General features: G+C 34.8%; 2 protein-coding genes across 3 annotated transcripts in view; one reads left to right on the top strand and one right to left on the bottom strand.

Annotated features, from left to right (window-relative positions):
• LOC136029376 (Kv channel-interacting protein 1-like) overlaps positions 1–3,375 on the bottom strand; it is a 75,819-nt gene extending 72,444 nt beyond the window's left edge. The window contains exon 1 of the mRNA XM_065707695.1: positions 3,138–3,375. Within this exon, the coding sequence (XP_065563767.1) occupies positions 3,138–3,192 (55 nt within the window). The 5' untranslated portion in view covers positions 3,193–3,375. The remainder of the gene's footprint in view (positions 1–3,137) is intronic.
• A 10,912-nt stretch (positions 3,376–14,287) lies between these two features.
• LOC136029375 (acetyl-coenzyme A synthetase 2-like, mitochondrial) overlaps positions 14,288–25,119 on the top strand; it is a 260,989-nt gene continuing 250,157 nt past the window's right edge. For both annotated transcript variants that reach the window (XM_065707693.1, XM_065707694.1), the window contains exons 1-2: positions 14,288–14,508; positions 21,712–21,841. In XM_065707693.1, coding sequence (XP_065563765.1) covers positions 14,413–14,508; positions 21,712–21,841 — 226 coding nt within the window. In that variant the 5' untranslated portion in view covers positions 14,288–14,412. The remainder of the gene's footprint in view (positions 14,509–21,711; positions 21,842–25,119) is intronic.

Genomic DNA, 25,119 nt, shown 5'->3' on the forward strand with positions numbered 1-25,119 from the left:
TTTTTTATATTCTTCTCTTGTTTGTGCTCGACATCTACTCGTTGAGAAATTATCTATCCCGGTTGGGAACGGATCACCCATCCTTGCCATCTCTTTGTTAATATTAAATAAAAAAACTATTTTTTTTTAACTGAAAGTAAGGAGCGACATTAAAACTTGAAACGAACAGAAATTACTCCGTGTATAAAGGGGCTGCTCCCTTCTCAACGCCCCGCTCTATACGCTAAAGTTTGACTCTTTCTCTCAATTCTACTTTATTAAAAAGTAAAAAACTTTAGCGTAAAGAGCAGGGCGTTGAAAAGGGAGCAGCCCCTTTCATACACAGAGCAATTTCTGTTCGTTTTAAGTTTTGATGTCGCTCCTTACTGTCAGTTAAAAAACTAGTTTTTTATTTAATTTCTGAACGTTTTTGAATTAATGTATGTTTGATTTTGCTAAATTTAGCAAAAGTTTTCCCGATATTTCATACGGAAACTCAAATAATTTGGATTTCATAAAATGTGAGCCCCTTAAATCATCTGGTGGGGCAGTTTAAGGCCTCTTAAATAAGTATTTAACGTTTTACTACTTTTATAGATCTGCTTGTCGTAAACCAGGTATGAGTAGCAACATGTAAATTGCTAATTACTCTTTGCGTAAATAACTAACTGAAAATACTTTTTGGGGTATTCTCCCTAAAACGTTCAGAATAACATAATAATATAATAACAAAGGACGCTTAACTGACGCATAACAGACATGCTAAGTAACGTATTCATGAGCCTCTTAATTTATTAAAATGAAGGAACAGAAAATGAAAAGGACGAACAAAAATAATAAAGGGCAAGTATTGATACACTTGTAGGCCGTTTTTTAAATTAAATAAAAAAAAGTTTTTTTTAACTAAAAGTAAGGAGTGACATTAAAAACTTAAAACGAACAGAAATTATCCCGTATATGAAAGGGACTGTTCCATCCTCAACACCCCGCTCTTTACGCTAAAGTCTGACTCTTTTTCTTAACTCTACTTTTTGAAACAGTAAAAACTTTAGCGTAAAGAGCGGGGCGTTGAGTAGGGAGCAACCCCTTTCATATATGGAGTAATTTTTGTTCGTTTTAAGTTTTGATGTCACTCCTTACTTTCAGTTAAAAAAACTTGTTTTTTTTATTTAATTTCTGAACGTTTTTGAATTAATGCATGTTTTGATTTTGGTTCTCCGCAGATGAATAACTAAAACAAAATGTGCATATTTACTTTTTTGGCTAAATGGCTTTCTCATAGTTTTGATCGAATGATTTTGAGAAAAAAGGAGCGGAGGAGGAGGCCTGGTTGCCCTCCAATTTTTGGTTACTTAAAAAGGTAACTAGAACTTTTAATTTTTTTTACGAGCGTTTTTATTAGTAAAAGATATGCGTAACTTACGAATTAGCTTACGTAGCGAACTTCTATATTCGTATGTTTTTATTACGTATATGAGGGGGTTTGCCCCCTCTTCAATACCTTGCTCTTCACACTAAAGCTTAAATTTTGTCCCAATTCCTTAAGAATGACCCCTGAATCAGCGGCCGTAGAAAAATAGTTGAAATTACTAAAAATATGTTAGCGTAAAGAGTGAGGTATATCGAAGAGGTAACCCCTCGTATGGGTACTAATCTCTGTTCGTTTTAGGTCTTAATGCTGTTCCTTACTTCTAGTTGAAAAAAAAACTTCGTTATGTTTATTTTTTCATTGTTTTTTAAATAGTGCTAGAAAATCCTGCGCCCCCTTCATGGAAATTTTCTTCCCCCATGACAATTCCTACATGAAAATTTCCCCCCCCCCCCTATAACCCCCCTCCTCAAACCCTCCCCTCCAACCGAAAAATCCCCCTGAAAACGTCTGTACACTTCCTAATAACTATTACTATATGTAAACACTGGTCAAAGTTTTTAACATGCAGCCCCTCCCACGGGGACTGTGGAGGAGTAGGTCGTCCCCAAAGATATATTTATAAGGTTTTTCGACTATGCTGAATAAATGGTTATCTCAGAATTTTGATCCGGTTAATTTTGGTAAAAAAATGAGCGTGGGAGGGGGCCTGGGTGCCCTCCGGCTTTTGGTCACTTAAAAAGGGCACTAAAACTTTTCATTTGCTTTAGAATGAGCCCTCTCGTGACATTCTAAGACCACCGGATCGATACTATCACCCCTGGGAAGAAGAAAAAAACAAACAAAAAAACAAATAAACACGCGATAAATACGTGATCTGTCTTCTGGCAAAAAATACAAAATTCCACCCTTTTATAGATAGGAGCATTAAACTTCTACAATAGGGTTCTATTATACGCTGAATCTGATGGTGTGATTTTTGTTAAGATTATATGACTTTTAGGGGGTGTTCCCCCTATTTTCCAAAATTAGGCAAATTTTCTCAGGCTCGTAACTTATGAAACTTAATGAAATTTATATATTTAAAATACGAATTAAAATGCAATTCTTTTGATGTAACTGTTGGTATCAAAATTCCGTTTTTTAGAGTTTCGGTTACTATTGAGCCGGGTTGCTAATTACTACAGTTCGTTACCAGGAACTGTTCGTGGTAAAGAATCTTCTTAGATAAATTTTATTAAAGAATCTTAGAAAAGAATCTTATTGGTAAAGAATCTTCTCATTTTATATTTGGATATACAAATATATAATATCTATTCAATTCAAGGTTTTGCGTCAGATAGAGAACCCGTCTCAAATGAAAACATTTTGTTTATCCTTTGGGACAAAACAATCGTTCGGTATAGCAGCCCATCAGTCGCTATATTGTTTTCTCGAGTTTATTTTTCTTCTGAATGCAAGAGGAAACAATGAAGTCAGAAATGAAGTAAAAGAGTTTCATGGACTTTTCAATGGCTCAAACGTAAAAAACTAAGAAATCCAAGATACTTGTCAATCCTAAAAGTAAGTGAATTATTTTCAATACAGTTCTTTTTTTTTCTTTCAATAAGCATACAAAATTGCGAATAAAAATTCAAGCTATTAAAACTAAAAATATTTCTTAGTCCGAAAACGGAAACATATTTTAGTTTCAGCATTGATGCTCAAACAACTATTGCCTGGACTTTTTGACAAAAAAAAAATCCTTCAATTATTTCAATATTTACCAAATATAGTGAATGATTTTCACCTTGAAATCTAAGTCCTTTCTTTCGCTTAATACTTCGTTTTAAAAACTTCGCCATCTTTGAGTACCATTCTTGATTCTAGTGAAGAATAAAACAAACTGTCGGAATATGCAACTATATTACATCCACTAGTTGAAACTTTCCACTATTTAATCCGTATAAATATTATTTCTCTAGTATTCAATCGAATTCTGAAAACAGGATATTTCATCCTACTCGTAGGACCGACTGAGGTTTTCTCGGTGTTTAGTTTATTTCATTTTATTCGCGTTTGCGTTTGTCGAGCCTGAAGTACTCAAAGCTTTCAAAGAAAATCCGGCTTTCCTTCGCTTTTCCTCTTGGTTATGTTTAATTTTCCTAGTAGTGAGGATTTACTTAGGCTTTCAGATTCAAACAAATTGCGTGACAAGGTTAAAATGCTTGAATTCTGGCCATTAGTTTCTAAGTAGGGCAAAAACTAAAAAAAGTGAATTAACTTAGTGGAGTGAAAAAAGATCTGAAAAACAGACCTCAATAATTAAGAATAAACTATGAAACTGGGAGGGTGGAGCATCAAACAATAGATTTCCGTTTCAACCCATGGTTCCTAATATGATCTAAGGTGTGACACGATGAGGAGGGGAGGGTTATTTCAATATCGCGCTAGGGAATGTTCAGAATTACTCAAAATTTTCGGCCACACTGATCTAACTCCTGATCTCACAATATATTGATTATACAATAATTAGTCTGAAGTGCTATTTTGTTGGCAATCTTCCGGACACCGTCTGATTAGATGGTTAGAACTGACTGAATTTCAAACGAGTTATCAGTTCATCTCCTCTTGTGAAAACTTAAACTATATAGTTTTGAAGTATCTTAAAGCACCTGGTGATGCTTCTGAATACTTAAATTAGAAATTGAATATCTAAGTAATAATTTAATGACAGGAACAAGCTTAAATCAAGTAAAACAATAGAAAAATAATAAAACAGTAAACAAAGCGAAAATAGGAATTCGATTAAAAATCTTGTTTAGGCGCTTATTATGAATTGTAGAAAATCTTCTTTTAGGCTTAAGAAGCATGAAAATTGGCGATGCAGAATTAATTCGTTCAGGAGGAAGGGATGCATTGCATAAACAGGGGACAGAATTCGTTAAAACCACATATGTTTCAGAGTCTTGCTTAGGTAAGGAAAGTGTTCCTAATCGAATCGTAGCTGCACACTTTACAACTAAAGAGTGTAAAATATCAGTCAAACTGGCATATGGCCCTATAGAACCGACTGACGTAAATAATAGCAAATCAGATTTTTTGAATACAGTTTCAAAAACAGTCTAACAGTTCGTGGTAACGAGTAAGGAGCGACCTGGCTCAAAAATAACCGAAATTCTAAAAAACAGAATTTTCATATCAATAGTTACATCAAAAGAATCGCATTTTAATGCTATTTTAAGCGTTACCCATCAAAAGTTACGAGCCTGAGAAAATTTACCTTATTTTAGAAAATAGGGCGAAACACCCCCTAAAAGTCGAAAATCACACCATCAGATTAAGCGTAACCGATAACCCTACTGTAGAAGTTTCAAGCTTTTATCTACAAAAATGTGGAATTTTGTATTTTTTGCCAGAAGACAGATCACGGATGCATCTTCATTTGTTTGTTTGTTTGTGTGTGTGTTTTTTTCTTTCTTTTTTTTTCCAGGGGTGATCGTATCGACCCTTGGTCCAAGAATGTTTGAAGAAGTCTCATTCTGACGAAAAATAAAAGTTTTAGTGCCCTTTTTAAGTGACCAAAAAATGTGAGGGCACCTAGGCCCCCTCCCCCGGTCATTTTTCCCAAAGACACCGGATCAAAATCCTGACACAGCCATTTTATTCAACATAGTCGAAAAACCTAATAACTTTGTTGGTGGGGACGACTTACTCCCCCACAGTCCCTGTGGAAGGGGCTGCAAGTTACAAACTTTGACCAGTGTTTACGTATACTAATGGTTATTGGGAAGTGTACAGACGTTTTCAGGGGGATATTTTTGGTTTGGGGGGGAGGTGTTGACCGGAGGGGGTTATTTGGGAGTATCTTTCCATGGAGGATTTTTTCATGGTGGAAAAGAGTTTTCATGAAGGGGGTGAAGGATTTTCTAGTACTATTTAAAAAAAATAGCTACTAAAAATAACACGAAAGTTTGACTCTTTGTCACAGTTCTACTGTCTAGAACAATAAAAACTTTAGTGTAAAGAGCGAGGCGTTGAGGAGGGGACAACCCCTTTCATATACGGAGTAATTTTTGTTCGTTTTAAGTTTTAATGTTGCTCCTTACTTTCAATTATAAAAACATGTTTTTTTTTATTTAATTAAACAATAGCCCACATAGAAATATGGAATTTGTATCACGAGACGGTAATGCCCGAGATGTGTATATGTTACCGTGAATGTCCAAAATTTGTTGAATGTCGACCTTCACCGGTGAATAGAAATAAAAACATAGTGGATTGGTAGTCGCTAACCTTGCTGTTACAGCAAGGCTATGTTTATGTTATTGAAAATAGCCGACTGACGTGATCGATACAGACAACTCGAGTACAAAAAAATTCTGTTCTTGATGCTAAAATCTAGACATTATCATCTAGCAGTCTAGCAGCAGCTAGAGTTATTTTAAATATAAGAGGGTAACTACTTCCTGGGTAGTTGTAACGTATCTGAATTTTTGAATGGCAACTTGAGCTGAATGTTCAAAGAACAGTTAAACCTTAAATCGGTAAATTTAGCGTTTGATTATGTGGAAGAATTAAATAAAAAAAACAAGTTTTTTAAATGAAAGTAAGGAGCGACATTAAAACTTAAAACAAACAGAAATTACTCCATGTATGAAAGGGGCTTTTCCTTCTCAACGCCCCGCTCTTTACGCTAAAGTTTGACTTTTTCTCTTTACACTACATTTTAAAACAGTAAAAATTTTAACGTGAAGAGCGAGGCATTGAGAAGGAAAAGCCCCTTTCATATACGGAGTAATTTCTGTTCGAGTTAAGTTTTAATGTCGCTCCTTACTTTCATTTAAAAAACTTGTTTTTTTATTTAATTTCTGAACGTTTTTGAATCAATGCATGTTTTGATTTTGGCTCTCCGCAGAGGAATAATTAAAACGAAATTTGTATATTTATTTTTTTTTTTGGGCTAAATGGCTTTCTCATAATTTTGATCGAATGATTTGAGAAAAAAAGAGCGGGAGAGGAAGTCTAGTTGCCCTCGGATTTTCGGTTAATTAAATAGCCAACTAAAACTTTTAATTTTTTATGAATCTTTTTGTAAGTAAAAGATATATAACTTATAAATTAGCTTACGTAAAGAACTTCTGTATTCTCATGTTTTTATTACACATATGAGGGGGTTCGCCCCCTCGTCAGTACCTCGCTCTTTACACTAAAGCTTAAATTTTGTCCCAATTCATTAAGAATGACCCCTGACTCACAAAAGCCACAGAATAAATAGTTGAAATTACTAAAAATACTTTAGCGTAAAGAGCGAGGTATTAGGAGGAGGTGAGCCCCTCATATGGGTAATAATTTCTGTTTGTTTTAAGTTTTAATGCTGCTGCTTACTTCTAGCTGAAAAAAAAACTTTTTCATATTTATTTTTTCATTGTTTTTTTAAGTAATGCTAGTAAATCCTGCGCTTCCTTCATGGAAATTTTCTTCCCCCATGGCAAATTCCTCGATGGAAAGTTCCCCCAGCATATCCCCCTCTTCTCAATTCCTGCCTCCAACCAAAAAATCCTCCTGAAAACGCCTGTACACTTCCCAATAACCATTACTATATGTAAGCACTGGTCGAAGTTTTGAAATTGTAACCCCTCCCACGGGGGACTGTGGGGGAGTAAGTCGTCCCCAACGACATAGTCATAAGGTTTTTCGACTACGGTGAATAAAATGGCTATCTCAGAATTTTGATCCGTTGACTTTGGTAAAATAATTAGCGTGGGAGGGGGCCTAGATGCCCTCCAATTTTTTGGTCACTTAAAAAGGGCACTAGAACTTTTCATTTCCGCTAGAATGAGCCCTTTTGCAAAATTCTAGGACAACTGGGTCGATACGATCACCCCTGGGAAAAAAAAAACAACAAACAAACAAACAAACAAATAAATACGCATCCGTGATCTGCCTTCTGGCAAAAAATATAAAATTCTACATTTTTGTAGATAGGAGGTTGAAACTTCTTCAGTAGGGCTCTCTGATACGCTGAATCTGATGATGTGAATTTCGTTAAGGTTCTATGACTTTTAGGGGGTTTTTCCCCTATTTTCTAAAATAACGCAAATTTTCTCAGGCTCGTAACTTTTGATGGGTAAGACTAAACTTGATGAAACTTATATATTTAAAATCAGCATTAAAATGCGATTCTTTGATGTAGGTATTGGTATCAAAATTCCATTTTTTAGAGTTTTGGTTACTATTGAGCCAGGTCGCTCCTTACTACAGTTCGTTACCACGAACTGTTTGATGAGTTTTGGCGAGGAATAATGGATGCCAGTTATTTAATGTGAGGTTAAAAAGAAAGTGACGAGTCGGGATAAAGACCCAAGGGGAGTGACGAGCCGGGCAAAAAATATAAAATTCTACATTTGTGTAGATAGGTGCTTGAAACTTCTTCAGTGGGGTTCTCTGATACGCTGAATCTGATGATGTGAATTTCGTTAAGGTTCTATGACTTTTAGGGGGTTTTTCCCCTATTTTCTAAAATAACGCAAATTTTCTCAGGCTCGTAACTTTTGATGGGTAAAGCTAAACTTGATGAAACTTATATATTTAAAAGCATTAAAATGCGATTCTTTTGATGTAGCTATTGGTGCCAAAATTCCATTTTTTAGAGTTTTGGTTACAACTAGAACTTTTAATTTTTACGAATCTTTTTATTAGTAAAAGATATACGTAACTTATAAATTAGCTTACGTAAAGGGTTTTTCTTTCTCATGTTTTTATTACACATATGAGAGGGTTCGTCCCCACGTCAGTACCTCTCTCTTTACACCCAATCTTAAATTTTGTCCCAATTCATTAAGAATGACCCCTGAATCACAAAAGCCGTCGAATAAATAGTTGACATTACTAAAAATACTTTAGCGTAAAGAGCGAGGTATTAGGAAGAGGTAAGCCCCTCAAATGGGTAATAATTTATGTTCGTTTTTAGTTTTAATGCTGCTCCTTACTTCCAGCTGAAAAATTTTTTTTTCATATTTATTTTTCATTGTTTTTTTTCTAAATAATGCTAGTAAATCCTGCGCTCCCTTCATGGAAATTTTCTTCCCCCATGACAAATTCCTCGATGGAAAGTTCCCCCAGTATATCCTCCTCTTCTCAACCCCTCCCCCAACCAAAAAATCCTCCTGAAAACGCCTGTACACTTCCCAATAACCATTACTATATGTAAGCACTGGTCAAAGTTTGTAACTTGTAGCCCCTCCCACGGGGACTGTGGAGGAGTAAGTCGTCTCCAAAGACATAGTTATAAGGTTTTTCGACTACGCTAAATAAAATGGCTATCTCAGAATTATGATCCGTTGACTTTGGGAAAATAATTAGCGTGGGAGGGGGCCTATGTGCCCTCCAATTTTTTTGGTCACTTAAAAAGGGCACTAGAACTTTTCATTTCCGTTAGAATGAGCCCTCTCGCAACATTCTAGGACAACTGGGTCGATACGATCACCCCTGGGAGAAAAACAACAAAAAAAAAAACAATAAAAAAACAAACAAACAAATAAACACGCATCCGTGATCTTCCTTCTGGCAAAAAATACAAAATTCCACATTTTTGTAGATAGGAGCTTGAAACTTCTACAGTAGGGTTCTCTGATACGCTGAAACTTCTTCAGTAGGGTTCTCTGATATGCTGAATCTGATGATGTGAATTTCGTTAAGACTCTATGACTTTATGGGGGTGTTTCCCCCTATTTTCTAAAATAACTCAAATTTTCTCAGGCTCGTAACTTTTGATGCGTAAGACTAAACTTGATGAAACTTATATATTTAAAATCAGCATTAAAATGCAATTCTTTTGATCTAGCTATTGATATCAAAATTCCATTTTTTAGAGTTTTGGTTTCTATTGAGCCGGGTCGCTCCTTACTTCAGTTCGTTAGCACGAACTGTTTGATAGTGGAACGATTCGAGGAAAATAGAATGTGAAGTGTCAGGAAATATTTTAGGTAGTAAACTTTGAAAAATAGCATGGAGTATTAGCAAAATAACTTGAAGGTTAGTAGAAGAAAGAAGTATTTTGTTCAAGAATTTCAAAGTAATCGATTTTACAGGAATAACAGAGAATTAGGGGGGAGAGGGTGAGGATATTAAAGTAGAAATTAAGAAGATTGGTGATGTGTCAATGGCTACTATAGAGAGGACCAGAAAGATTAGCCTGTCTGCATAATGACGAGCCTTTTGTTTGCATGCTAATCAATTACAATGAAGCAATCAGTCTAGACTAATTCAAATCAGACGGTTTGTAGTAACAAACTGTAAGTAAGGAGCGACTCGGCTTAATAGTAACTGAAACTCTAAAACATGGAATTTATATCAATAGATACATCAAAGAAAAATCAGCTTATAATGCTGATTCCAAGTATAAGTGATTCATCAAGTTTAGTGCTACCCATCAAAAGTTACGAGCACGAGAAGATTTGCCTGGTTTTTGAAACAGGGGGAAACAGCCCCCTAAAACTGAAAGAATATTAATGAAAATTTCACTATCAGGTTCAGCGTACTAGAGAACACTACTGTAGAGTTTTCCAGCTCCTACCCAACTGTAGAGGCTCCAAGCTCCTTTCTACAAAAATGTTGAGCTTTGCATTTTTTTTTGCCAGAAGAAAGATGACGGATGCGTGTTTATTTGTGTTTTTTTTCCCATGGGGGGTCTTTGAGGACGACTTAATCCCCCACAGTCCCCAGAGGAAGGGCTGCAAGTTATGAGCTTCGCCCAATGTTTACATGTAGTATTGGTTATTTGGATGCATACACACGTTTTCAGGTTTTTTTTCTGATGGTGGTGGGGGGAGGGGTCAGGGAGAGGGGATTATATAGTAGGATCTCTCAATGAAGGATTTCATCATGGGGGAAGATAATTTCCATGAAGGGGGCACTGAATTTTCCATCATTATTTAAAAAAAAACAATGATAAATTAAACAAAAAAAAGTTTTTTCAACTGAATGTAAGGACCAGCATTAAAACTTAAAACGAACAGAAATTATTATGTAAATGAGGGGTTTCGTCCCCTCAATATCTCGCTCTTTACGCTAAAGTATTTTCAGTTATTTCAATAGAGCTATTTATTCTAGTTAAACGACCTTTGTGATTCAGGGGTCTTTCTTAAAGAATTGGAATAAAATTCGAACTTTAGTGTAAAGATCGAGGCGTTGAGGAGGGGGCAACTCCTTTCACATACGGAATAATTCCTGTTCTTTCTAAGTTTTAATTTTGCCCCTTACTTTTGTTTTTAAAAAACTTGTTTTTAATTTAATTTCTGAACTTTTTTCAACTAATGTAGGTTTGAATTTGGCTAACCGTACATGAAAAAAAAAATGCATATTAGTTTTGGCAGGTTTATTCCGTATATGAGCGGTTGTCCCTTACCCAATACCTTGCTCTTTACGCTAAAGCTGTTAGCACTTTTAAAAAAAGCTTCCTACTCTATTTAAACGGCCTCTGTGTTTCAGTAGACGGTCTTACAAAATTGGGACAAACAGTCAAACTTTAGCGTAAAGACCAAGGTATTGAGGAGGGATCAACCCTTTGGATGTGGAATAATTTCTATTTGTTTTTCAAATAATGCCAGTAAATCTTTCTCGTCCTCTATGAAATACAACCCTCTACCTCACGGAAAATTCCACCGTGGAAATTTCATCCAACATAAAGTACACCCCACCCCTTCCTGTCAAATTCTTTCCAGACGCATCCATTCTCGCTGAAAGTCCCCCTCCCTTTTTTCCAGACAGCTCCATCCTTGCTGAGAATCCCCCTCTCTTTAAAATTGCTTGCGGACGATTCAGCCTGAAAAATTTTCGTAGATATTCTTTCATCTCAATATGACTTTAATCTCTAATCGGTTTCTTGATCGCTCCATAAATGCCCCCTTCCGTGGAAATCATTTCCTGGAAATCAAAACGCGCGGAAAAAAGCCCTTGGATAATTTCTCCGGAAAATCTACACATGAAAAATTTGACAAAGAAAATATAAGACAATTCAAAAGAAGTTCGTATGGTAATTCTGTCAATCCCCCCACTGTAAAATTTCTTCTTTAATATTCAACTCCCGAAATCTCTCTCCTCAAGGGACATTTTGCGTATAGAAATCCACCCCTAGTACAACCTCTGCCCCGCCAAAAAATGTCTGTATACTTCCCAATAACAAAAAGTATAGGTAAACAATGGGTGAATTTCAAAATTTACAGGCCTCTCCCCATGGACTGTGGGGGGGGGGATCATTTTACACCTAAAGATACAATTATTTGATCTTTCAACTGTTCTGAACAAACCCCCTAAAACTGAAAGAATATTAATGAAAATTTCACTATCAGGTTCAGCGTACTAGAGAACACTACTGTAGAGTTTTCCAGCTCCTACCCAACTGTAGAGGCTCCAAGCTCCTTTCTACAAAAATGTTGAACTTTGCATTTTTTTTTTGCCAGAAGAAAGATCACGGATGCGTGTTTATTTCTGGTTTTTTTCCCATGGGTGGTCTTTGAGGACGACTTAATCCCCCACAGTCCCCAGAGGAAGGGCTGCAAGTTATGAGCTTCGCCCAATGTTTACATGTAGTATTGGTTATTTGGATGCATACACAAGTTTTCAGGGTTTTTTTCTGATGGTGGTGGAAGGAGGGGTCAGGGAGAGGGGATTATATAGTAGGATCTCTCAATGAAGGAATTCATCATGGGGGAAGATAATTTCCATGAAGGGGGCACTGGATTTTCCATCATTATTTAAAAAAAAAACAATGATAAATTAAACAAAAAAAAGTTTTTTCAACTGAATGTAAGGACCAGCATTAAAACTTAAAACGAACAGAAATTATTATGTAAATGAGGGGTTTCGTCCCCTCAATACCTCGCTCTTTACGCTAAAGTATTTTCAGTTATTTCAATAGAGCTATTTATTCTAGTTAAACGACCTTTGTGATTCAGGGGTCTTTCTTAAAGAATTGGAATAAAATTCGAACTTTAGTGTAAAGATCGAGGCGTTGAGGAGGGGGCAACTCCTTTCACATACGGAATAATTCCTGTTCTTTCTAAGTTTTAATGTTGTCCCTTACTTTTGCTTTTAAAAAACTTGTTTTTAATTTAATTTCTGAACTTTTTTCAACTAATGTAGGTTTGAATTTGGCTAACCGTACATGAAAAAAAAAATGCATATTAGTTTTGGCAGGTTTATTCCGTATATGACCGGTTGTCCCTTACCCAATACCTTGCTCTTTACGCTAAAGCTGTTAGCACTTTTAAAAAAAGCTTCCTACTCTATTTAAACGGCCTCTGTGTTTCAGTAGACGGTCTTACAAAATTGGGACAAACAGTCAGACTTTAGCGTAAAGACCAAGGTATTGAGGAGGGGTCAACCCTTTAGATGTGGAATAATTTCTATTTGTTTTTCAAATAATGCCAGTAAATCTTTCTCATCCTCTATGAAATGACTTGAGAGAAAGAGTCAAACTTTAGCGTAAAGAGCGGGGCGTTGAGGAGTTTTATTTGTTTAATTTCTGAACGTTTTTGAATTAATACATGTTTTGATTTTTGCTATTGCATATTTGGAAATTTGCATATTAATTTATTTTTTTGGCTAAATAGATTTCTTGTAGTTTTGATCGGACGGTTTTGAGAAAAAAGGAGCGGGGGAGGAGGCCAAATTACCCTCCAATGTTTTGGTCACTTAAAAAGGATACTAGAACTTTTCATTTTTTACGAACGTTTTATTAGTAAAATATATGTAACTTACGAATAAACTTACGTAACGAACTTCTATATTAGTATGTTTTTACTACGTATAAGAAAGGGTTCTCCCTTTCGTCAATACCTCGCTCTTTACACTAAAACTTAAATTTTGTCCCAATTCCTTAGGAATGACCTCCTGAATCACAAAAGCCGAAGAATAAGTAGTTGAAATTACTAAAAATACTTTAGCGTAAAGAGCGAGGTATTAGGAGGAGGTGAACCTTTTACATGCGTAATAATTTCTGTTCGTTTTAAGTTTTAATGCTGCTCCTTACTTTCAGCTGAAAAAACTTTTCATATTTATTTTTTCATTGTTTTTTTTTTTAAATAATGCTAGAAAATGCTGCGCCTACTTCACGGAAATATTCTTTCCCCATGCCAAATTCCTCCATGGAAATTCCCCCCCCCCATAACCCCTTCTTCTTAACCCATCCTCACTACCAAAAAATCCCCCTGAAAACGGCTGTACACTTCCCAATAACCATTACTGTATGTAAACACTGGTCAAAGCTTGTGACTTGCAGCCCCTCCCACGGGGCCTGTGGGGGGAGTAAGTCGTCCCCAAAGGCATAATTAAAAGGTTTTTCGACAATGCTGAATAAAATGGCTATCTCAGAATTTTGATCTGACGACTTTGGGAAAAAATGAGCGTGGGATGGGGCCTAGAGGCCCTCCAATTTTTTTCGTCACTTAAAAAGGGCACAAGAGCTTTTCATTTGCGTTGGAATGATCCCTCTTGCATAATTCTAGGACCACTGGGTCGATACGATCACCCCTGGGGAAAAGAAAAAAAAACAACAAAAAACAAACAAATAAACACGCATCCGTGATTTGTCTTCTGGCAAAAAATATAAAATTCCACATATTTGTAGATAGGAGCTTGGAACTTCTACAAGAGGGTTCTCTGATACCCTGAATCTGATGATGTGATTTTCGTTAAGATTCTATGACTTTTAAGGTGTGTTTCCTCCTATTTTCTAAAATAGGGCAAATTTTCTCAGGCTCGTAACTTTTGATGGGTAAGACTAAACTTGATGAAACTTATATATTTAAAATCAGCATTAGATTTTGATTCTTTTGATGTAACTATTGGTATCAAAATTCCGTTTGTTAGAGAGTTGGTTACTATTGAGCCGGGTCGCTCCTTACTACAGTTCGTTACCACGAACTGTTTGATTTTAATTAACACTGCCATCTAAAATATTGGAGTTTATTTCTTTTTATCCATTTGATTTAACCTCGGATATCTGTAGACGGGCTCCCTGAAGGTCAACTCCATCATATATCCTTTCTCCCTATTCTTACTACCTGGACTTAAGCTTGAAAATGAGTGATTTCATCAAAATAACATCAACTGATATTCCTGAAATCAATGGAAGTTTTTCCAGCCATGAGGAACTCTATAAATTTAGCATTGAAAAGGTAAATATTGATTTCTAATGTAACTGCTGTTTGTAAGATCTAATATATAAACCACTTGCACCATAAAAGTACTGTTTTGAGTTTAAGCAAACATGCATTGACTTAGAATAAACTAGAATACAAGAAGTCAGCCTAGGCTAGCCTGCCATTATAGAGCAGGACATAAAGGCAAAATTCTAGATGAGGTGCTTTTTTCTTTCTCGGAAGGTGGTTAGGTTAGTAAAATGATACTTTCAGCGCTGGATCTACCGACTAAATTATATCATTGGAAGGTACTTTGAAGTACCTACCTCCACTCCTTTGCCTTCTATAGAGCACTGACCTTTGATGGCCTTTAAAAATCCTTGTTTTATACAAGTCAAACCTTGCAGAATATATCTTTTGCTTAAATGAATTAAAAGAAAAGTATTTTCAGCTTCTCAATGTTGCCCAATCCTAATTTATGAGGATTCAAGTATTTGCCACTAGATGTACATTTCCTAAGTTTAGAAAAAAAAAACAACCCATTAATATGGCTTAAAATTCTACTCAAAATAACAGTTATATTTTTAGCCCTGAATTCATTACTGAAACTTTTATTTTTCTAACCTAATCTTCTTCCAAGATAGTAAAAAGCACATTGTCTAGAATTTTATCAAAGACTTGGTAAATCTACAAATATATACAGGTAAACTTTTTTGCCTTTTTGAATTGCTAGAATAGCCTACATCACCAGAGTGTCAAATTTTACCTTATTGTGCTCTTTTCTTTCAAATTTATTTAAAAGTTTGTCAAAATGATTTGCTGGATCAGGGCTTCATCTGGTTTCAGAACTAAAACCTAAATCATCACTCACAGTTTGCTCATCATATATATAAATGGTGACACCCAGTTTAGAATTTGCCACAGGTTCTAAATATATCTGTAAGAATTGTGGTTAAGGTAAACTACAACTTCCTTGAGAATATGAGACAAAAGTATTTTGTTAGCTTGTTCTTGGATTTCTCTTGATTGTACTGAAAATCCCCAAAGACCATCACTCTTTAGTTACCAAGCTGTAGCCTACATTAAACCACATAAAGCAACCACAAGCTTGTGTGAACTGTGAACAAATCCTTTCAAATCAGGATTTAGCAAAGCTTTTAGGCTCAAAATACTGTCCCTGGGGCTTGTGTTTACTGTAGAAACAATTCTAAAGGGTCACTTCTTATAACACAAAGTGAGTGAAAATTTATCAAAGATCAATGATTTTTGGAGGGGGGAGGGTTGGAGCTAGAATCTTCAAAACATCTTCCCATGGCATAGTTTAGGCTCTGGAAACATATCTGAAAGTTCTGTTCACCTAACTCTGCCATATTCCAAGATAGCAAAAAGCTCCTTGCATAGAATTCTGCCCAAAGAGGGAATAATTATATAAAAGGCTATCCTATATCTATGTTAATTATCAATAATTTATTGGTACTTTCCTTGGGGTTACTTTAGGTGGGTCATAATGATATCTCTTTGGAACAAACATTGTTTATTTAGAAATTGTATTATTGTTGGTTTTCAAAATATTCAGTTCAAGCCCTCTACAATGGAATTTGTGTATCAATTATTTAATGAACTTTTAGTCAAACTTCTTATTTAAGTCAAACTTCTTTATATATCCAAAACATGTCAAAGCAACTGCTGGTGAAAAACAAGTACAAAAACAATGCAAACCATTAAAATCAGCAAATTTATTGTTTAATATAGGCTTGCATCCACTCCTTAGGGGATTGAGCTGGGGCTCAATTGCAGTAATAGTAACAGTTATATTTGGGAGTAGATTTGAATTGTAAATCTATCTTTTAGCTAGCATATTGATACTCCTGAAAATTCCGAACGTTTATATAAACAGTATTGTTATCTAAATCTTATTTCCTCCAAAGTAGACAAAGTTCCTCCAAAGTTGAAGTTGTATATTGTCTCTATTAAAATAATGGGTACCAATTGGTAAGAGGGAGGAGGCTTAACAGAAATCCAATTTCCATACCACTATTCTAATTTTCTTCTTTGCTTCAAATCTAATAGCATCTGTCTAGTGTTTGTGTATTTTGTTCTGGGACTATGAATTAAATGCAATACACAAGCTCTAGCATATAGACAGTGACTTAAATTTCCCAAGGAAAGTCTTATGGGTATGACAAAGAGTTGTGGCTGCCCTCTGGTTTTATTTTAAGATGATCAATATAGGCTTTGGTACTGATAGTAATATGCCTGTGACACCATTTTTAAAGATACTCTGTTCATCTTTGGACAAATCATGTAAAGAAAGTGCTGGATTTATAGTTTTCTCCTCCAGATCAATAGCTATGACTGCCCTCCCTTATTTATCTAATTTTGTATTTTATTTTTTCATGCCTGTAAAAAAAAGTTCAGATTTGGGCTTCAAAGTAAATCAAGGACAATTCAAGCTGGTTTTTAAATTCCTGTGCAATGTAAAGATAAGATTGAAAAACAAACTGATATCCTACCAAAGGTTTGATTCAATACTGGTAGCTGACCCACTTTGCTTTCCTGCAAGCTAATCCATAGGTAATTTCTCTGGAAAACACCCAGCAAATCTTCATCCGCTTTTCGGAGCACCCATGCTTCAGAGCCATATTTGACCACTGTCATCATTGTAGCACTTCAATATTCTAATCTTGGTTTACAGACTTATCTTCCTTTTCTTCTAATCTTTTTTTAACTGTAAAAACACCATGAGCATTGGCTATTCTACTTTTAACATCTTCACAGCTCCCACCGTCTTTACTAATAATTAAATAAAAAAAAACAAGTTTTTTTTAACTGAAAGTAAGGAGCGACATTAAAACTTTAAACGAACAGAAATTACTTCGTGTATGAAAGGGGCTGCTCACTCCTCAACGCCCCGCTCTTTACGCTAAAGTTTGACTCTTTCTCTCAACTCTACTTTTTAAAACAGTAAAATCCTTACTCGGCGAATAACTCACTTTATTATTTGTTGGTATTTGATTTTAATTCTTTTAATTTTTGGTCTTTTATTGAATTTTATTTAATTTTTTGTCGTTTTTTTCATTGGTTTTCTTGCACTTTCCGCGCTTGTTTTTTGGTTTTTGTTTTTTCCTTGATCATATTATTTTGTTTGCACTGAAGAAGAGAGGCGGTTGTTCTCTCGAAATATTCGCTTTCTGGGTTTTCTTCAATATTTTCATTTGGCCTTTAAAAACCCTATTTTTGATCGCTTTCTTTCTTTATGTTATGACAAGCCAGTGTGGTTTAAGCAATTATCTTAGTCTTCTTAATATTTCTTTTCAAGCCTATCCTAGCCCCTTAAACTCGTAAAACCTCTAAAAGTTAATTCATTTTGCTCATATTTTCATCTAAGATGCTTAAACCATCAGCATAATCTAAGTCCAGGAGAACTTTTCCTCCCCATTTGATTCCGTGGTCTCCCATTGCCTTCCCTGTGCTTCTTGAGACAAAAACCATCAAAATGATTCATATAAAGCGGGGTAGAAGACAACCCTGCTTAACTCCTTATAAAATACGAACCAGCTGCTAACCTTATTTCCTACAATAACCGCTGCAGTGTTATTCTCGTACATAGCACTAATCACTTTAATATATTTGTCCTGTATACCGTACAAGGATAAGACCTTTGCTAAAGCTCTTCTATCAATAAAATCGAACGCTTGGTCATAATCTATGAAACTGAGGATCGAAGGTGTTTGATAACTCAGACACTTCTTACCTATTAACCTAAGAGTGAAAATTTTGTCGACACATCCTGCACCTTTTCTAAAACTGCACTGTTCTTCTCTTAAAATTTTGTCGACAGCATCCCTCAGTCTAAAAAGTATCATATTACTAAGTAATTTGCTACCTAGAGAGACCAGACTAATGCCTCGATAATTACCACACTCACTCTTATCACCTTTATTAAACAGTGGTTTAATGAAGGCTTTCCTAAAATCGCTATGTACTTCCCCTTTTTCAAAAATCATATTCATAAATCTTCTGTAACTTATTTCTAACCTCAGAGTCGCCATATTTAAGACACTCATTTGCCACATTATCAGCACCTTATTATTTTTAAATCCTTTTAGTAGTGTCGCTAATTCTTTCCCGCAAAACAAATCTTCCTTCAAATCCAAGGTATGAAAAACTTTTTCATTTTCCTCTATATCTTTTCTTACAACTCTATCTCAGTTTAGCATATTCTCAAAATGTTCTGCCCATCTCTCTTTAACTCTTTCCTTATCATTAATTGTGGCCCTGTTCATATCTTTAACTGGGACAAGTCCAAATTGACTACTCCCCTTTCAATTTATTACATGAGAATAAATGAACATAACTTAATTTAAAAAAAAAAAAATTCCGCAGAACAATTTTTTCAAAGAAAAGTAAAGAGCTCGATTAAACCAGAAATTAGCAGAAATAAAGTCAAGTAATCTTCCAAGTCTAAAACTACCACAAATCACCATTAATAAACAAACGAAACCTAAAACGAACTGAAATGGCTATAAAAAACTGAGTCAAACTCAGTTATATATATATATATATATATATATATATATATATATATATATATATATATATATATATATATATATATATATATATATATATATATATACTAGCTGTTGGGGTGGCGCTTCGCGCCACCCCAACACCTAGTTCGTAGGGTACTTCGCGACCCCCCCCCCCCCAAGCCCCCCCGCGCGCGTAGGTCGTTACGCGCCATATTAGTTACGCGCCATATTAGTTACGCGCCATTGTAGTTGTGTCCCTGTGTCCCACCTGTGAATAGAGATATATATATATATATATCTATCTATATAAAAATAAGTTGTCTGTCTGTGGATGTGTGGATGGATGTGTGGATGGATGTGTCAGGTGACGTCACCTGAAAAAACTGGATTAGGTGACGTCAAAACTGAAAAAACTAAAAAAAGGCAAAAACTACAAAAAAAACTAAAAACTAATAAAAAAAATAAAAAGCTAAAAAACTAAAAAAACTATAAAGGTAAAAACCAATAAAAAACTAAAAAAAAAACTGAAAAAACTAAAAAAAGGCAAAAACTACAAAAAAAAACTAAAAACTAATAAAAAAAGTAAAAAAGCTAAAAAACTAAAAAAACTAAAAAAACTAAAAAAAGGTAAAAAACTAAAAAAAATAAAAAATAAAAAAAAACTAAAAAAAAGGAAAAAACTGAAAAATAAGCTAAAATAAAGGTAAAAACCAATAAAAAACTAAAAAAAAAAAGGAAAAAACTAATAAATGACGACACTCAAAGAGAAAGCGACCAGGACAAAAAACTAAAAAAAAAGGCAAAAACTACAAAAAAACTAAAAACTAATAAAAAAAATAAAAAAGCTAAAAAACTAAAAAAACTAAAAAAAGGTAAAAAACTAAAAAAACTAAAAACTAAAAAAAAACTAAAAAAGGTAAAAACTAAAAGAACTAAAAAAGAAAAAAATAAATGACGACACTCAAAGAGAAAGCGACCAGGACAAAAGGAATGTTCGATTAGCAATCAACAAAGCACCGGGACACAGGGAGTATAAATGATGACCAGGACACAAGTAAAAAAAAAATTTAACAAAACTAAAAAGAAGGTAAAAACTACAAAAAAACTAAAAAGAAAAAAAAACTAAAAACTAATAAAAAAACTAAAAAATCTAAAAATCTAAATAAACTAAAAAAGAAAAAAAAAGGAAAAAAATAAAGGAGAAAAACAAAACTAAAAAACGAATGTATATACAGACCGGTACACCGGGATACAAATGACGACCGGGACACAGGGAATATAAATAACGACCGGGACACAGGGACACAACTACAACGGGGACACCGGGGGAAACAGGGGGATATAAATGACGACCGGGACAAAAAAACTAAAAAGAAATAAAAACTAAAAACTAATAAAAAAAACTAAAAAATCTAAAAATCTAAATAAGCTAAAAAAGAAAAAAAAAGGAAAAAAATAAAGGAGAAAAACAAAACTAAAAAACGAATGTATATACAGACCGGGACACCGGGATACAAATGATGACCGGGACCCGGGACACAGGGAATATAAATGACGACCGGGACACAGGGACACAACTACAACGGGGACACCGGGGGAAACAGGGGGATAACCTGACAATCTATTTATATGCAAAGACAATGGGACAGCAAAGAATGTTGTATATTCGCAAGTTTTACGTAGTTAAAACCATATATATATATATATATCTATATTCACAGGTGGGACATAGGGACACAACTACAATGGCGCGTAACTATTATGGCGCGTAACGACTTACGCGCGCGGGGGGGCTTGGGGGGGGCGCGAAGCGCCCCCACCAACTAGGTGTTGGGGTGGCGCGAAGCGCCACCCCAACAGCTAGTATATATATATATATATATATATATATATATATATATATATATATATATATATATATATATATATATATATATATATATATATATATATATATATATATATATATATATATATATATATATATATATATATATATATATATATATATATATATATATATATATATATATATATATATATATAGAAAAACAATCCGTATTCAGATCTATACCTCATTATTCTAATGATGTGTCCCCGTGTCCCGGTCGTCATTTATATTCCCTGTGTCAACCGGTCGTCATTTATATATCCCGCCTGTGCCCCCGGCGTCCCCGTTGTAGTTGTGTCCCTATGTCCCAGTCGTCATTTATATTCCCTGTGTCTCGGTCGTGATTTGTTTCCGGGTGTCCCAGTCTGTAATTTCTCTTTGAGGTTCCCGGTCGTCATTTATATTCCCTGTTTCCCGGTCGTCATTTGTGTCCCGGTGTCCCGGTATGTAATTTCATCAGTTGACAAACATGACGTCAGTCGACAAACAACTTCATGACGCATACAGCTCAATCCTTATAATTTCGTCAGTCGAAAACATGACGTCAGTCGACACATAAACATGACGTCACTCGACACACACACACACACAGACAACTTATATATATATATATATATATGTATATATATATATATATATATATATATATATATATATATATATATATATATATATATATATATATATATATATATATATATATATATATTTATATATATTACTTTTTTAAGATAAGTGTTTGAATTGATTTGTTTTATTCGTTTATTTATACATCCAGTATAAAGAAAATAACGTCTTTAATGTTTTTTTCAGCCAGAAGAGTTTTGGGGTCCTATTGCCCGAGCTAGGTTAAGATGGGACAAAGAGTTCACTAAAGTAATGGACTGCAACATGGAGAAAGGTGTTTTCGATTGGTTCATTGGAGGCAAACTTAACGCTTCAGGTAAAGCATGATTGTGTAAATCAGTTTTTATGTTCCTTGTTCTATGTAGCTCAAATACCTTAGCAATTTTTAAATACATTTTTATTTTCCTTGTTCTTTTTAGTTTAAATTCCACTAAAGACCTTGAAAAAAAGGAGAAAATTACTGACTTTTTTTTTTCTGTGTGTTTTCCTCAATGTCTTCCTAAAAGCAGACAAATCCGCTACTTAGTATGAAAGACACACAAAACTATGAGCGATCAATTTGGTGCTACTGATGCAAACTGCAAAAGCATCAAGTACTTATTTACAAACGCAATGGAAAAATTCGTTTAAATTTAACTACAGATAGTCAAAAAAGAATAGGGGGCAATTACCTTAAAAAAACGGCTACTGTTGCACCACTCCATCTTTAGGTTGGCATAGGACCAATATCTGCTTTTCATGACAACTTATTTTTCAAACGCAGCTACTTATTTTTTATGTCAAGCAATACATGAGTGGAACGAATTTGACTTCTATTAGTCGACTGGGCTATTTTCAATGCAACAACAACAGCCATGTAAATTGATTGTTAGTTTTTTTTTTCTAATCAGCAGTTACAGTTGTCAAGACACAATGCTGTGTGAATATTATGGGAACTAAAATCACTCATAGACCATTCGCTAATATTGCCTAAAACAGTATTTTTTTTCTCTGTAAACCTTGAGTAAGCATGTTTCATGACCTATTTGTTCACTGTTTTTCATCCAAGTATGTTCTAAATAGTTATTTATTACTATAAATTATTTTTCTTCGATGACTAGAAAAGGCTCTTTTCTTTCTATTCTCCTCTCTTGAAATTAGCAGGTTGGGAGGAAAATCTTTCTTAAGCCCTACAGACATTTGTTGAGAGTCTAATATAATAGGCACTCATCTTTTATTAGGATTAGAAAGACTACAGGTACTGGCTAACCATTGGAGCACGGTACATTAATGATGTGTCTATTAATAACAAGTTCTATTTGGAGCTTTCTGGGTAGATTTGATTGGATTGTTGTACACAGTGAGTAAATACTTTTCGATTACTAGGACAGTTTTCCCATACATTTTTGAGCTATTTCAGTAAAAAAAATATAATATAGCTAGTCATGAATTTTGCACATTTTGGAATATATCCATAAAATCAGGATGTATTTTATGTTATTGAGTCAGAAGTTTGACCGGTGATTGGGAAAATCAAACTCAGTTTTTTTAGAGTTAATGTAGTTGCATTGTTGACTTCAGATTTATTGGAGTTATTTTTTTTTAATTAAGTGCAGGTGTTTATTTCAGCAATAACAGGTTTAAGAAGGATTTTTACGCTGGGAAATCTATTATGAAGTTTTTCAGACAGTTCCCGGTAACAAAATGCAAGGAGTGACTCGGCCCAATAGTAACCAAAACTTTAAAAAAGGATTCTTAATAGGAATTAATGCATCAAATGAATTGGCTTTTTACGCTCATTCTAAATATATAAAGTTTATTAAGTATAATGCTAGCCATCAAAAGCTACGAGCCTGAAAAAATTTGACTGATATTCAAAAAAGAAAAGAAACATCCCCAGAAAGTCAAGAGATATTGCTGAAATCCACGCAATCATATTCAGCATATGAGAGAACCCCGTTGCATAGGTTTTAAGCTCCTTTCTACAAAAATCTGGAGTTCTGAATTTTTGGCCAGAAGAAGGACCATGGATTCGTGTTTATTTGTTTGTTTTGTTTGTTTGATTTTTTTTACAGGGGATATCGTGTCGAATCAATAGCCCTGTAATATCGGGAGAGGGCTCATTCAAATATACGGACATTTTTCGGGGGAAAATTTTCCGGGAGTGATTTTCCAGAGGAAATTCTACACGAGGACTTTATCAGAAATTTTATACAGGATTCTTGTTATTTGTTCTACTTTCTCTATGTCTCCTCAATTTTACCTGTAGAGAGAATATTCCTGAGGAAGTGTCCAGGAGAAATTTTCAGCCGGGAGGGAATTATCTGGTGTATTGTTTTTTGGGGGGGGGAGGTTTCAGGGGAAAATCTTTCTGACAGGATTTGAAAAACGATCAGAAGTTAAATAAAAAGCAATTGAAATTTTCAAATGAAAATAAGGAGTATTTTCCTGGGGAAATCTCCGCAGGAAATTTTTAGGAGAGATTTTCAGTGAGGAGGGCATTATCCGGGGGACTTTATGATGGAGAAATTTTTCTTGGAGGGGATTTTCCATGGATTTCATGGCATTATTTGAAAAACGATCTAGATAAAAAGAAACAAGTTTTTCAACTGAAAGTAAGGAGCAACATTAAAGCCAATCGATCGTAAACCATGTCGTATACAAGGGGGCATCCCCTCAATCCCACGCTTTTCAGGCTAAAGCTTGACCTTTTGTCCTAATTCTTTAAAAATGGTTCTTGAAATACAAGAGCCCTTTAGTCGGATTAAGAAGCTTTTTAAGTACTAAAAATCTTAGCATAATCACCGAAAGATTGATGATGGTGCAGCTCCCTCATATAGGCTGCGGAGTAATTTCTGTTTGTTTCACATTCCAATGTTGTTTCTTACTTTCAGTTGAAAAAACTTGTTTTTTTTTTATTCAATCAACCAGTCCATAGTAACGAACCGTAATTAAGGAGCGACCCGTCTCAATAGTAACCGAAACTCTAAAAAATGGACTTTTGATACCAATAGATACATCAAAAGTTCGGATTTTTATACAATTTGGAAGTACTTATGGAAGTGGGATTTTGTATGTTTAGCCAGAACAAAGATCACAAATGCGTTTTTTTTTTGTTCTTTTTTCCAGGCGTGACCGTATTGACTCGGTGGCTCTAGAATGTCGCGATAGGGCTCATTCGAACGGAAACTAAAGTTTTAGTGCTCTTTTTAAATGACCAGAAAAATTGGAGGGCAATTAAGCCCCCTCCCACGACCATTTTTCCCAAAGTCACCGGATCAAAATTTTGGGATAGCCAATTTGATCAGCATAGTTGAAAAATGTAATAACTATGTCTTTGAGGATGACTTTATCCCCCACATTCCCCGGGGGAAGGGCTGCATGTTATGAACTTTGCCCATTGTTTTCATATAGTATTGGTCGTGCAGAAGTATACAGACGTTTCCTGGGGGATATTTTCTGGTGGGGGGTTCGTAGGGAGGTGGTTATGTGGGAGGATCTTTCCATGGAGGAATTTTTAGGGGGGAAGATAGTTTTTCATGAAGGGGACGCTCGATTTCCCAGCATTATTTAAAAAACGATCAGAAATTAAATTAAAAAAAACAATTTTTTTTT

This window comes from Artemia franciscana, chromosome 7 (assembly GCF_032884065.1).
Source record: "Artemia franciscana chromosome 7, ASM3288406v1, whole genome shotgun sequence".
NCBI lineage: Eukaryota > Metazoa > Arthropoda > Branchiopoda > Anostraca > Artemiidae > Artemia > Artemia franciscana.